Source organism: Crocodylus siamensis, chromosome 1 (genome assembly GCF_052110815.1).
Source record: "Crocodylus siamensis isolate JL-2025a chromosome 1, ASM5211081v1, whole genome shotgun sequence".
NCBI classification, from domain to species: Eukaryota; Metazoa; Chordata; order Crocodylia; family Crocodylidae; genus Crocodylus; species Crocodylus siamensis.
The window spans coordinates 363,658,967-363,674,900 of record NC_143395.1 but is presented as its reverse complement, the minus strand read 5'-3'; the positions used below and the strand labels follow the sequence as shown (position 1 = coordinate 363,674,900).

At 41.1% G+C, this 15,934-nt stretch overlaps 1 protein-coding gene across 1 annotated transcript in view; it reads right to left on the bottom strand.

The window, feature by feature from the left end:
• GTF2F2 (general transcription factor IIF subunit 2) overlaps positions 1-15,934 on the bottom strand; it is a 157,926-nt gene that overhangs the window by 23,949 nt on the left and 118,043 nt on the right. Inside the window, exon 7 of the mRNA XM_090025513.1 lies at positions 6,219-6,318. Within this exon, the coding sequence (XP_089881639.1) occupies positions 6,219-6,318 (100 nt within the window). The remainder of the gene's footprint in view (positions 1-6,218; positions 6,319-15,934) is intronic.

Sequence of the window (15,934 nt, the reverse complement as noted above, 5' to 3'; positions counted from 1 at the left end):
ACATTTTGTTAGGAGCAGGAGGGATTATCCAAGCTTTACTACGGTCAGAGCAAACACTTCTACTAAGTCACAAACAGAGCGGACAAAGGAAGCTGCATCTTGCAGTGTAACTCTTGACTTTGGGTCCTGGAGTCCTACAGACCTTTGAGCTCTCTCTTCAGTGAAAAAAGTCTATTAACTTTGGCCTGGTCGGTGACTTTTAATAATTAAAAAATGCAATGGTGGAAAGTTTAGGGACACAAGGTGGCCGGTCAGCTGCTACAAGATTACTACAACAGCAGAACGTGCTTTTTTTCTTGCTAACTTTTCAGGAATATTAAGCCTCTTTTAAATAAAAGCAAAAACGAACCATCTCTCAGATAGAAGGGCAAGCTAATGTGAAGGGGAAAAATAAACATCCATTTTTCTGCAAACCAGAACAAGAATTCATGTCGTTCATTCTGTGCAAGACCGAGCATAATTGAAAAGCTACTGGGAGTCTCAAGGCAATCTGTGAGAATGCTCTGCAGCATCATTTGTACCCGTTCAAATGAATTTTCTGGAAATCTGTTTAGTGATTGAACTTGTTCACAGGGAGAGACAAGATGATAATATTAATAATGGCCAAAAAGCTCAATTTCCAAAATGAATACTTTCTACATAGTGGAAGAAAACAAATGAAAACGTACCACATTATTATGAGATTCTTAAAATTATATCCATTGCTTTTAGTCTTTTATAGGACTAATATATTAAAGGACTGCAAATCCTGCTATATCTGTATTTTATTTTCCTGCAAAAGGTTATGAAAAGGGTATATTTTTCTTATTAATGCCTAAACTGTAATGGTCAACATTCCAGTTTCTTATTGATGCCTAAACTGTAATGGTCAACATTCTCATTTTTCTGCTGCATTTTATAGGCTTATTAGTCTTTCACTTGATTAGCTGAATCAAAGAGGAATGTTAGTGTTCTCTACGCAAATGAATTTTAGAATACTCTATATGCATAGTCCATTAATCCATATACCACTTCACACAAAAATGACTATCACTACCAATTCCTAGAAAAAAACCACACAGTCAAACTAACTGAACTAGCAATGAACTATCACATACCAAAGAGTCTGTTATTTCACTGAATTTGTAATTGATTTCCTGTCCTAGGTTAATTAGTAATGTTTTAATATCTCCAGTTTCAAAACAGCTCCTGTTGCTGTCTAGGAGTACTGAAAGCTGCAAATGCTGCTACTTTTGGAAACAACATTACTGCTACACTTTCTACACTGTTATGTGAATGCATGAACTTAACATGCTTCACTTTAATTTTTTTCCACGAGCTATCTTGGGTCACAGAACTGAATCAGTTTATGAAAATAATATGATGCAAGATACCTCCAATGTAAATTAAATGGGACCAGCTTTATATTTAAAAAGCTAATTTTTTTTAATCACTAAAATATCGTTTGGCAGCACAGAAGCATAGTTTTAGCATGAGCTGTAGGCAAAGTTGCTGGTTTATTCCCTGAAATCCTTTATACAAAATCAATTTTTCTTTGTTTACCTTCACAATATGTTGCTAGGCTTACTCAAAGGTTGCCAAGATTCCTTTTTTTGAAGACATCATTAATACAAAAACATGTATTATACATCTTTGGCAGATGGTTAATACAAAAGCGATAAAAAAAAGATGATAGGTGAAACTAAGATGTTTGAAATAAAAGTGCTCGAAAGAATATTTTTAAAGTTCTGTATTCTTTTCAAAAGTTCCTTTAAAAATGAAAAACTATTCTGTACTCAGTGAGCTGCTTCCAACATTATCTGTTCTGCTTGCAAACAAGCAACTCAACTAAATAAATAAAAGCAAGTTAATTTATCTATGATATTCACTGTTCACTCAAAATGGCCTTCTTGGTCTATTTAGTATTCCTAGGATCAGCAAGACTATTGCTGAAGGGAACTATCACTGCAAGTTGAAGTAATACCTTATGTACATTCATTTTTTCTGAACAATTTTCCACTGTTTCAGCAACAGTATGAGTGCTAACCTACACGGTGCACCCTGCAGCTTCTGATATTTCAACCACTGTGTGCAGTAAGCAGGTCTGAGGTGGCACAGTGATAAAAGTATGAGCCCAGTCTACACAGAACGCTTTCTTTCACTGTTAGCATAGTATTGGTGCATCTCCAAGTGGTGCTGAAGGCAAAGATGGGGGGGGAGAACATCAGAAAATCCTAAATTTAAACGCAAACAAAATGGATCAGTCAAGGTGGAGGAATTTTGTGGGCATATGTAAAGGACATAAGACTAGAAGTGACAAGCTCTGGGCAAGGCAAAAGTGGAAACTGTTCAGCTGGTAAGCGAGGACATCCTATCAAAAGGTCAGAGAAGAGATCTCCAGGGGAGACAGCAGCAGTAAGAGCAGTCAGAAGGGAAGGGGGGTGGATGACTGGCATGGCCTGCAGCTATTTAAAAGAGGAAAAAGTTATCAAAGGGGAGGAACTGACTGGTGAGGGAGAAAGCAGCACCCTAGATCTTGTCATGGTGGGCAAACAGCCATGAACACAGGAAACAAAGTGAAGACAGTATACATGGAAGCTACAATCTTGGAAAAATGGTAAAGGACCTCATTGGCTTGAGTCATGGAGCTTCACAGAAAATTATCCCAATAACCCTGAGGAACAATGGATGTCTACATATGCAGGATCTATGCAAGGGTCAACTGATAAGTGACAACACAGCCATTGGTCCCTCCCATGCTTTTAAAAACCATCACAACTACTACCATTTTCTAATTAAATTAATTCCCTCCCATGAAATTATTTGCTACTTTCCAACCTTGACTGTAAGTTTTTACAATGACTTAAACAAAGGGTTTGTTAGTCCGCAGAAGCCAGCAAAAACAAAAATCACAGAATACTGTGCACCTTATTAATGACTATGGTTGCAAAGTTTCTTCACAAGTGGTAAAGTTTATTGAATCAAAATATCTAGGGCTAGATTGTGACTAGGGGTGTGTGTGTGTGTGTGTGTGTGTGTGTGTGTGTGTGTGTGTGTGTGTGTGTGTGTGTGTGTGTGTGTGTGTGTGTGTGTGTGTGTGTGTGTGTGTGTGTGTGTGTGTGTGTGTGTGTGTGTGTGTGTGTGTGTGTGTGTGTGTAAAGACAAGAAGTTTTCCTAACTTTTGGAATAGTAGCCTGTCTCCTGGGGAAGGGCCTGGGACAGGATTAGGACACTTGTAGTAGGGAAAGCACACTGCACACTCTACCATTATCATCATTTCTAAGCTGCTCTGGGGCTGAGATTTTGCGGTGATGATGGCATGGTCCAGAACCAAGGCAGAGCCACCATCTGCTGCCTGCATGCCCCAGGCAGGGATTGGCCAGGGGCACGGCAGCAGATTGCAGCTCTGCCCCAACTCCGGACCATGCTGTCACTGCTGTAAAATCCCAGCCCCAGCTCTGGAGCAGCTCCCTGCCCAGCCCTGCACCCTGCTAGCACCGCTTGGGCCGGTCTCCATGGAAATCCTGGCCCACACTGTTAAGGACCCGTTCCTCCCAGGGTTTCCATGAAAACTGGCCACAACGACACAGGCAGGGGCTGCTGGGAAATGGAGTCTCACCACTGGCCAGATGCACCATTTTGTTCAACCCTGGGTTAGAAAATGGACTGTATATGATGGTTTTAATAGGGACGATATCGCCTCAGGTAGGGACGTTGGACTAGATGACCTCTTGTGGTCCCTTCTACTCTTACTTTATACTTCATGAGTCTATAAACAGACAAATTTGTTTAGCCTATTGTGGCAGACAGTAACTTAAACACTACAATCTCAGCTTAAGTGCCCAAACTTCACATCAACATATTATATTTTTAGGCAACTTTCTGATTGAAATATTAACGTATAAAAGCATTTGACAAACAACACTACAAGTCTAGTTACTGATTAGACCATTGTGGACTACACAGACAAAAGTATCTACACGATTGGGTTCAGAAGATATGGGAAATTGAAAATAGTAGGCAATGGCTGTGATTTGATGTCCATACATTCATCCCCATGTTAGGATTGTATAATTCTAAGCAAGCATAGTTGGAAATAGTTGGACAATGTTGTACTTTAAACCAACAACATCGTTAATCTACTCTAAGAAGTTATACTACCTTCAGAATCACCCATATATTACTCTGTGTATTTGCTTTGTTATTATTAAACTGAAAGTGATATAAGCTCAGTCCAGCTGGGCCCAAAGGATTTTATGGCTGTGTTATAAAAGCTAACAAACAAAAAGCTATAAGAATGTGAGTATTATAACACTGGACAAGCACACCATTTACAAACATACATATGGTGAAGGTCTCCCCACAACTCTGCTCCCTTACCTCCACTTCCCATAATGAGGTAAACTGTAGAGGAGAAATAAAAGACCTATATCTAGCCCTACTTAACACATTCCTTCTTAGCAGTTGCACCCCTTTAATTTTGTATGTTTTTTTCCCCCTTTCCTCTCTATCCTTCCTGAGGCTCCCTCTTTCATAGTAGATGATTGCTCCACCTCACACAGATTCATACTTTATTTTTCCTCCCCTGAGTTAGTATCCCTTTAAATAGCCATAAGCTGTAGCTGGGAATAATGGGATGAGATTAAGAAAATAATTTCAGTCTGAAAAAAAACAGGATAAACTGAGAGCCCTAAAAAAGACTGTAGAATAGTATTCCAAGTCTCCCATCACTTGGGACATTAAATTTAGGTGACAAAAGGCTAGGAAAGATACTGTAGAAAACAATCATGTACTGGCTCTACAGGGTGACATGATTTAGGTGATTTGTCCTAGGAGACTTTTTAATCAAAATTTCTACGACCAACCTTATTGGATAAGTACATCATCTGGACATTTCCATTAACACAAAGAACTGTGTAACTACTAACAATTTTATAGTGAGGGCACTCCCACATTACAAGCATGTTTCTGTTTGGTGACATAATGGGTCACAATGTTATTCCCTGAAACTATTACTAGTCTGTTAAAATCTGTAGCATCACTAGGGTGGCAGTTTTAGTCTATAATTAAAATCTGTGGGACTGTAAACTCACTGTACTTGCATAATTAAAGTGCTACAATCCTGTTTTATGTTGATGCACTTGCACCCATACAACTTTTTTTTGTGGGAGGGATGAGAGAGAATAAACCATAAAAACGAAGTACCTACATACCAATATATAAATGTATCCACAAAAGGAGGTAGGGCTGATTAAATTTGATTAGTAAAACCAGCCCCATATGTCTGGAATAGTTATTCTGATACAGAGAGCTGTGCAAAGATCAGGCTTTGAACAATAGCTACTTTAAAATCACCATCCTATGAGAATGGAATGATTATTTTGTGTTCTGGAAAAATAAATTATGTTGGACTGTATTCTGGAATAATGCGTTATCATACAAGGTACTGTCATTTGTTTTATGTAAATAAAACGTTAATAAAAAGTACAAAAGAGTAAATGACTAATACAATGACTAATACTTAACGTGATTTAATAATATTTCTTGTACTCAACAGGAACATTGCTTATTATATGTGCACACATACAAAGAGGATCTTTTAGTGCGACATCATATCTTGTATTCCCACCAAATGATCTTGAACTGCAACGTGAGTCTAATATGGTCAGATTTATTGATGCAGAATATATGTACTACGAAAGTGTACTGCTACAAAGATCTATCAGTTGTTTTCCTTCTTTTACAACACTTGCTGCAAATTGTTGGAGATTCAAGTCTTCTCTAGCTTTTCACATCTGCCCAATATTATTTTGTATTACCCAAAAAGTGTACTGAAGCATCTAATGGTGCAAAAATGACACATGAAGACACTGAAATAAAATTTCACACAAGCTACAGGAAGGAAGGAAGAAATAAAAACAGCAGGAAGAAATGGTAGAAGGAGAGATGGGAAGGAAAACTCTGATACCCTCTCTGCAATGGAACAAAGTCAGAATCAGCAGACAGCAGTTGCCAGATTGGCATTGGACTCGAGCAAAAAGGAAGACAGCCAAAAATCAAAATAAGGGCTGAATCCTGATACCATAAAAATAAGATTTTCAAAAGGAGAGATGTGCTGTATGAGAAAAGGCCCCAGACATCCTGGTACTATACAGGAAAGTAATTTTATAGAGCATCTAAATTCCCAGGAGATCAGAGTGATGAACAATAGTATGGAAACAGATTAAAAGGTAACTTACATTATACTGATGATTAGCCACAGGTTTATAATTGGTTGTTACAGCTTTGTCCAGTTGCTGCGATAGTCTTACAGGTTTAGAAGATTCTTCTATCTGTAATCTTGAAAAGAAGAGTATAATTATTAAAAACTTCAGACAAACGCACTTTATGAATTTCTTCTACAAACACAAAGATGATTTTACAAAAAAAGCCCCCAAACTGAGCTGTGCCTTTTTTGCTTTCTTTTGTATCACATCTTATTTTTGTATCTACCTTCCTTTGGCTTTAGGACTCTATGGATTACTAGAAAAGTTGTGTTGTGTCAGAGGATAACAAAAGCTGAGAAATAAAATGGAGGATCAGATGTTTTAAAATTTTAAACTTGCTAGTAATATTAATTCAACAGCTTGAGCCACACACTCAGGTGATCCCCCAAAGCTGGGGGATTGCTGCTAGTACATTTCTTGTGCATGCAGCCTGTAGTATAGAGTCCCAAACAGGCTGCAAGGGGGTAGGGAGACTAGGAGGCAGGCTTCACCTGAAGTTCAGCAAATGCTTCCAGAGCACAGCTGGACTGAACTGCTCTTACAGCTTAAGGATTTTGGCTCTAGACCATCAGTGACCAGGCGTGAGGGTAGCCAAGGTTGATTCTAATTATGAGAGTAACCATTCCATTAGTCTCTCTACGTTGATTTCTTGCTCCCTACTCCAAAGTCTTTTATTGCCCAAATTGTCTCTGGTTCTTGATCCCTTGACAACTGATGCCTAGTACATGTCAGAGCAGAATGTTTGCCCTTCACATGTCCAGGCTTACCTTCACTGCAGGTGTAAAAGGTAAATATAGGGGCCATCCCTCTATCCACCTTTACCTTTCATTTTGTTGTAAGTGATTTTAAGCCCTTTCCCTGGTTTCTTTACTCTTTGCATCCTCTAAAATTCCTTCCTTAGGTAACCCTCCTCCTTGCAAAGGAGGAGAAAGATACAATTCTCCTGACAAAACCTTTCAGTCATGTTCTTTCAGTTTGTCAAAAGGAAATCTGCAAGAAATGGTGCAGACAGCCTGATCGGTTGGCAGTTTTCTGCAAGCAAAGGTATAGCTGTACTCCTCAGTCATACTATGCTAAGACATATTGGGCTGCTCTGCCTGGTTGCAAAGTGAAAATATGGGTTTGAACACTTCATACCACAGGTTCCCCACAGGTCTGTCCTGGGTCTTGTGTTTAATGAGGATCTCACAATCTTCATTAATGATTTGGATGATGGGATCATGTGCATGCTTAGCAAATTTGCATCAATACCAAGTTATGGTGAGATGCAGACTCTCTGGAGGGTAGAGCTAGGATCCAGAATGATCTGGATAAACTGGAGAAATGGTCTGAAATTAATCATGAAAATCAACAAGGACAAGTACAAAGTCCAGCACCTGGGACAGTATAATTGTATGTGTAAATAAAGACTGTGGAATGACTGGCTAGTCTGCAGTAATGGGGGGCAGGGGAGTTACCGTGGACCATAACTAAATATGATCCTGCAGTGTGTTCTTGCTACAAAAAAAGCCAACAGCATACTGGGTTTATTAGTATGTACATCTCTTGCAAATCAAGGGAAGTGCTTCTTCCACTCCATTCAGCACTGGTGAGGCTTCATCTGAAGTACTGTGTCCAGTTTTGGACGCAAACTTCAAGAAAGACAGAGAGAGATTGGACAGAATCTAGCAGAATGATACAGGTGATGAGACCTAAGAAACATGACTTATGAGGAAAGGCTGAAAGAACTATGGTTATTTAATTTGGAAAAGAAAAGACTGAGGGGGCTATTTGATAACAGTCTTCAAATACCTGAACAGTGATTACCAGAGAGAATGAAGATGGCCTTTTTTCTGTGGCTGCAGGAGAAGGGACTAGGAGCAATAGCCTCAATTGCAACAGGGGAAATTTAGGCTGGAGATTAGAAGAAAGTTTGAGTGAGGGTGGCATAGGCAGCAGAAGCAGGGGGCTAACAGGGCTTATCCCCCACCCCCAAATGCAGGGTAGTAGTAGGGCCGCAAGGCAGCCTGGCCACAGGCTTCTGGCACCTGCAGCAGGGGGTGGTGAGGGGCGCACACACTGGAGTGAAGAAGGGAGTGGGGCTGGGGCAGGCATCGCACACCTGAGGTGGGGTGCAGGACTGAGCTGCAAGCGGCTCATCCGAGGGGCGCGGCTCCTATTGCTATGCACATCCCGGGAAGGCATAGGGGTGTGTGCCCCCAGATCTGTGTGGGACGAGGGCAGGCTGCTGCTGTGGACTGTGGCTGGGGCTTGGCTGGGTGGCAGCAGCAGTGCTATGGAGAGGGTTGTAGCCCCCCTCCCTGCACTGCTGCCATCTACCCTGAGTCCAGTGCAGCCCAACCCCCCACACTGGGAAGAGTCCAGAACAGCTCCAGTCCGCACCCCAACCCACACATAGATCTGGGGCACACACAGTGGCAGGAGCCGCTACCCCCTCCCCCATGTACCCCGGATGAGTCGGGGGGGGGGTGCAGATGGAAGCCCCAGTGATGAGGGGGGGAGTGGGGCACAGGCAGACAAAGGGGCAAGTGGGGTCCCAGCTGGGCTGGGTGGCAAGACAAACAGAGACCCGGGAGGCACGTACCCTCTGATCTGTGTACAGGGTGGGGGCGGAGGCAGCTGCCACTGTGCACTCCGTGTTGAACCCTGCTGCCCCGAGAGCTGTGCAATGCCACGTGCATCCCACCTCCAGGCAGGAAGGGGGTGTGGCACACCTGCAGCAGGGAGCAAAGTCCAGTGTGCAGTGGCAGCTGCCTCTGCCCTGGGCACAGATCGGGGGGCATGTGCCCCCTGGGTCTCTGCTTGTCCCACCACCCAGCCCGGCCCGCTCACTCCAGGCCCTGCTCTTGCCTGTGGCCTGCTCCCTCCCTCACTGCCTGGGCCTTGATCTGTCTCCCCCCCATGACAGCCTTTTCCCTTCCCCCCACCAATTCCCCCCCAGACTTACCTGCTGGGGGGGGCGGGGTGGGGTGCAAGCATGTTCAGCCCTCCCCAAAAATTTTTTTCTCCCTCTGCCTATAGAGGGTGGTCAGGCATTGGAACAGGCTCCCTAGAGAAGTGAAATTTCCATGCCCGGAAACTGTCACTAACAGGCTAGAGACACTCAACTGGAATGGTTTACTCAGGAATGATCCTGTCCTGAGCAGAACTAAGTGACTTCATGAAATCCTACTTTCTTATGGTCCTAACATGGAATAGCTTGGAGGTTACGCCAAAAAAAGCTGTTTCTTAGTCAATAAGAAATTTTAAATATGATACATGTGGCCAAAGGAGCTCTGAGCACAATGCCTGCTAGGAACTGTAAACTGTTTAAGGCCAAAGATGGTCAATTCATGTTTTAATGTTTTATTTAAAATTACATTAAAATGCAGGAAGTCTGATTAATTTTTGTGCAATTTCTAAAAATGAACTTGTTTTCATATAGTTAGTAATTGTTTACTTTACTTTTTGGAGATCATTGCCATGCTGTATATCTAGTGGAGTATTTTATTTTAACAAAGCACAGATATTTTCCCCAAACAACAGATAATTAAAATGCCCACATTTGTCTTTAGGTCTTCAAAAAGTGACAGTGTTTAGTGGGTTTCTTTGAACACGCACATACCACTATAACTGTTATTACTGATTTCTTGTGGTCCAAAACTCCAGTGAAAGAGGAATGCTGTCATTAATACAATGGGAATCTTGAGGATTAATCATGCAGAGAATGAAACATTCCTTGCCTACATAGAGTTCTGTTTCATTCTCCACCAAACGGAACCAAGTCAGACTAATTGAGTAGATGCTGGAAAATTACAGTTCTAGGATCTACTAGCATCACTTGACAGCAATTTACCATCTACAAATACTGTATATATTGCTGGAAGTCTTAGAAATATTAGCATAGGAGTCCAATGTTTTCTTCTGTTCTCTAAACCAGAAGTTCCCAAAATGAGATCCACAGAAAGTTAGATAGCTATATGCTGCTAACTCTGTAATTCTACAATGCAGAAGATTAAATGAATTACATAGAAATATGTATTTCTTCAGATTTTTTTTTTACAATAAGCAATTTACTGCAGCTGTCACAATACTATAACGCTGCAAAGGAGGAGAGTGACACTTTAGTAAACACTTTATTTCTATTATTCATATCAGTCCATAATCCATAAAAAAAGTTGAAAACCCTGTTCTACACATATGCATTCCTCCTCTTGCTCCCACTGGACTGTTTGTCAATTTTTGTTTTCACATTCTCCTGAAGAACTAAGAAATCCACTCATAAAATACCCCAATGACTTCCTTATGTCATCAGGTGTCTACATTGGAGAATGTTCGCAACATCCTTCTCTATGCACTGCCAGCTCTGCCCCTATGGGCTCAAAAGCCTCAAAATGCACAGGTATAAACAGCTAAGTAGAATGACAGATGTAGAAAACAGCAAGACTGTTTCAGAGGATGATAGAGATTTTCACTGTGGATGCACTAAACTCTGCTTGAAACATTACAGTGCAAAACCAGTTCTATGGAATAATTCTATCCAACATATTTACAAATTTCAGCACAGGCACTACTTTCTACCACAAAACAAGGCAGAGTTTGTCAAGTAAAATTTGACATCTCTCCATTTATAAAGTAAACTTGAAAGGAATAATCATCTTCATGCCTGGCTTTCTTATAATGTATATTTATTTAAAATACAGTAATGAAAACGCATTTCTACATTCTAATAATTATATTTGTAAAATATATAACAAAAGCTTTGCATGTGGTAGTCACCTTGCCTGAAATTTTAATGTGGTACAGGGATAATTACTTTAAAATACTTTTTTGAAAAAGTAAATTAAAAAAACCCAACCAGTACCAGCCTGAAAAATACTATGAAAAAGAATCCATATAAATAAAGATTTTATAGAGAAATTTCTCAGAGTAGCTGTTTGGAATCTTAATTGAACTACTGTGGGGGGGGATAAAAGTCAACTGCATCACTTGTGATACTGAATTAAGGGGAAAATGGCTTTTCACTCTATTACTTTTCATTACTGTTTACATTACTGTAACACTTAGGTTTCCTAGTTGTGGATCAAGAGTCCATTATAACAGGTTGTACAAAAATATTATTTGAGAATTTACTACTTCCACAGTCCTGTGGGGTAAAATAAGCTGCCATGACAGCTCATTTTAGTGCATGTTATTCCTTGAGACCATGGTAAAAGCAGCAGAAAGCTGAAGGTAGTGTTCATATTACAGGCCTGCACACACAACACATTAACATCAGTCTTTCTTATATCAGTTTTGTTCACTGCTGTAAGCTATACCAGGATCAGGAGTAAACAGTGGCTGGCCATCTTTCCTGGGATACCTGCCTGTACAGTGCTTCAGTAGTAGTCTCTTGGCACTGAGCAAGCAGCTATCCTAGGATAGAGGATGGCATACATCATTAATACTGCTGTCTCCAACTGGTGCAACATAACTTTACTTTTTCCCCCAAAATAACTCTACACCAGTTTCTGGTAAGTTATACCACCAGAGCTATATGTCGCAGGCTGCTTCCCATCTATGCAGGTATAACAGCGTCCATATGTTGTGTCCAGACTCAAGGAGGAAGAACCATTTATCAGTTCACATATTTGTAGTAACTTACAGCGTAGGAAAAATATTGCCCAAAGGATTGTAGGCACAGGTAATTTTCCCCGATTAATCTTCAGTTGACAAAAGAATTTCAAAGTTCTGTAGTAGGTATAAATCAGAGAGATGGAGCTGGACCAGAGCCTGGAATTCAAAGGGAGACACTGCAAAGATGTGCTCAGCCTGCAGCTTTAACATATTATTGATTTTGGATTTGGTTTCATTAATTCAGGGCACCAACACAACATCTGCTTTGCTCAATGTTTTATGGTGCCTGCCAAAAGTAACAATGATTTTTGCCTCAATGCTAAGTATTCCAGTCATACTGGCAGGCCTTCCTTTTCTTGGTCTGGGTAACAAGTTTCACAACAAAATCATAAATTACCCAAACTCATACCTTTATATAAAGGTAAAATACCTTTATATTCTTATCCTCTGATGCTGATTTCAGACTACATATACTTTACTTAGTTTCATAAGGTATTCTTTCTTTACCCTACCTCCTCTGTGAATGGTTTATACAGGCCTCCTGTTTAGGGCTGATCATACAAGGGGATGAACAGCTCCCCAGAACAGTCTCAATCCCTGTAATTCAGTGGGTACTGAGGGTGCACAGCACTTTGCAGAATAGATCATAATAACCTATTTTAGAAATTCTCCATTTACAAATAGTACAGTGAATTAATATAATGGATACACATTAAGACAATACATATTCCCTAAGAATAACACTGTCAAGCTGCCATTGTTACATATGCACAATGTACTTTATCATAGTTCTAAAGAGAGACATTAAAACTATTAACATGCAAATTAACTTCTGAAAAATACTCAGCCAATGATATAAATCAACTTGTCTTAAAAAAGGAACAAGTGATACAAAATCCTAACCTACTCCACATCTATTTTTCTCAATTAATCTATTTTGAATTTTTTTTTTCCTTTTTGGAACAAGGACTTAAATTATTCCAAAAGGAATAACCTTTCATAAATTTAAAATAATTTCACATGGTTCTCATCTAAGACTAAATGACAGGAAACTACATTATACTTCACAGATCTACAATTCCACGCACAATTTCACACTGCAGCAATTCTGCTATATCACGTAATATGATGATTATATTAATGATTGTTTTTTATTCTGCATTACTTCGTCTCTTAAATCAAGATTATACTTATCTTGTATTGAAGAATTCTGAATCCCTCTGTGTATGCCTACTTTCCTGTTGACTGTTTCGCATTGAGCACTCATGGGTAATCAACTGCTTCCTTCCCTTTGTTACTAGTACACGCTATACTTTTTCTTCAACTCCTAACAATTAGCTGATTACTCAAAGTCCCTTCCAACCCTATTCTGAAAGATTTCTAACATGAAGGAAAGTATGTGATAGGCTAATTTTCTAAAATCAAAATTGTTACTATAGCAGATCTGGGGAAATTTGATGAAACTGAAATGAATGACATTTTAATCAATCTGTTTTCAGTAAGGAACTACTCAACAGTACTCAAACATTTGTGATTTTAAAACCCATGTCAATAGTTTCTTTTAAGAATAAGCCTGGCAGAAAATTAAGGTAGTATTTTTAGTCAGTGTCAAAAAAATAAATAAATAAAAGGTCATTTTAGTCTGGACTGATAACATGATAGTTATTTTCACCTATCTTGTAGGCCACTGGCTTAAAATGCTTTTTAAAGTCATTATCATAGGATACATGTTCAGTGACAAATGTATGTGAAATAATCTCAACTAATTCTGATCCTGCCTACTTCTTTCCTGGTTGTATGGATCCAGAAGAGGAGTTCTAATACTTCTCATCTTATACATGATCCACTTCACTTTCCCCAAAATATACATTTGACCAGCTGTGAGAGAACACCTCTATGATCTCCTTCCCAAGGGAAATGAAGGAATGCAGCCTCACTGCTTGGATGAATTCTTCAGTCTCTTTCAGATGCCTCATGCATGTCAGCATTAAAACATGAGGCAGAATGAGTAGAAACTCCAATGCACAGGAGTAGCTGCTGACACTTGACAGGGCTGAGTGAAAACGGTGTAAAGGAAATACACTTAACAGAACTGAACAGATGACTGAATTTTTCAACTTTTAACAAAGGAGTAGGATTTCAAACCAATTTTTAATCCTGAAATCCGAGTATTTGAAGAAACATGCTGCGATTACATTGTCCATTACACCTACTAATGTGATGCTAAAAAGGCTTTCTCTGTAAACTGGAATCTTGTTTATATTGAAGGCTGAGTGATGAATCATTGGAATTTATGGTATTTTCACCCCTATTATTGAGACAACAGGCATCCATGGGCATGACTGACGACTAAGATTCTGTAATTTTTTTGCTTCACATACCATATGTGGTAAAGTGAGTGACATCTCAACAATAGCAACCATTTCTTTTCAATTATTATGGTTCCCAGTTTGATAAAATGTGGATAACAGATTAAAACTGCTAAAGCACTCATTTTACCCTAGAGTTTATTATTAACTTATTTTTATGTTCTTCAAAGCAGAGGTGTAATATCCTCAGTATATGGACTTCAGCATTCCAGACTCAAAGGTATGGTAAGTGACAGAACCCCAGGATGCCACTTCCTAAGCCTGACCATTAGGGGTGCACTGATAAGAGATTTTGGGGTCAACATAAATAGTCGATTTTTAAGGAGGCATATCGGCTGACATCAATCCCATTTCTGATACCAGCCTGGCAGCTTGAAGAGCAGTGTCCAACTGGTAAGTCTGATGTGCTGGAAGGGGAGGGCAGAAGGAAGGTGCGTCGGGGGGCAGATCAAGGCCCCTGTGGGGAGGGAGAAGTGGGACTGGGACTGGGACTGGGGCAGGGGCTGGGTCAAGTGCTGCCCAGCCAGGGTGGCGAGGGCGCAGGACAGGGCAGCGACTCGTGCAAAGGTCGCGAGGCAGCTCCCGCTGCTGCACGCTGCTCATCTGGGAGCCGCTTGTCCAGTGCTTGCCCACTCATCTGGCAGCTCCTGCTGCTTGTCTGGGAGGGCATGGGGGGTGGGGGGGAATGACACTGGATCTGCACAGGGCAGGGGCTGGGGTCTGCCAAGTTCTTTCCAATGGGGGGTGGGGGAAGGGGGGATGGGACACCGAGCTGCCCTTGGAGCAGATGGTGGCGACACTGGGACAGGGGGCTTGGGAGAGGGCTACAGCAAATTTTGGGGTGGCTGTAGCCCCCCCCATAGTCCCCTCCCAGTGCCGATGCCCCCACCTGCCCTGGGCGCAGATCTGGGGGCACCCCCACCCCATGCTGTCCTGGATGAGTGGCGGGAGCAGAGGTGGGAGCTGCCAGATGAGCAGATGAGCACTGGAAGAGCCGCTGGATGAGCTGTGTGCAGTGGTAGGAGCCACCCCCCACCCCGTAACCCCCTCCTTGCCCCCCAGAAGAGCCACAGCTCTGTCTCACGCCCACCCCACCCCAGCTGGACACTGCTCTTCAAGCTGCCAGGCTGTGTCTCTCACCACCTATATGCTGCAAGTACGGGCTACTTATTGGCCAAATTATTGGCTATATCAGGCAGATTTCCAATGCAGACAATTTTCTTTATAATGGTGCCAATCCAATATCAGACCAAAGTATTGGTGCACCTCTGATGACCATACCTGTATCACACTCAATTTATGTAGACTCCTCTGTGCAGCAAGGCATTATATTCAAAAATTTTAAGTAGCTCCACTGAAGTGAATGGGTAGTTACAAGGTTATCTGAGGTGGGGCAGGTGCTTCAGGATGACATACAGTTTGGATTTGTAGGTCCTTCTATTCTAGGCTGCCACATGCCAAAAAAAAATTAGGTGCCTTGTTGCAAGAATGATCCAAACAAACTGGATGAGGTGTTTAGGATCCCTAGACAGTCTGTCAACCGGGAAGAGTTACATGAACTCCAGCCCTCCTAGGAACTTAGGTGCAAATTAGCAACCTTTGTTGACTCAATCTCACATCCCAGGGAAACGCTGTAACCACCATGCTCTTTTGCAAAAGATGGGAGTAAGAGCCACTCACACCGCTGGCTCTCACCCAGCCTGTCATACTCTCTTCCCTCTCTCA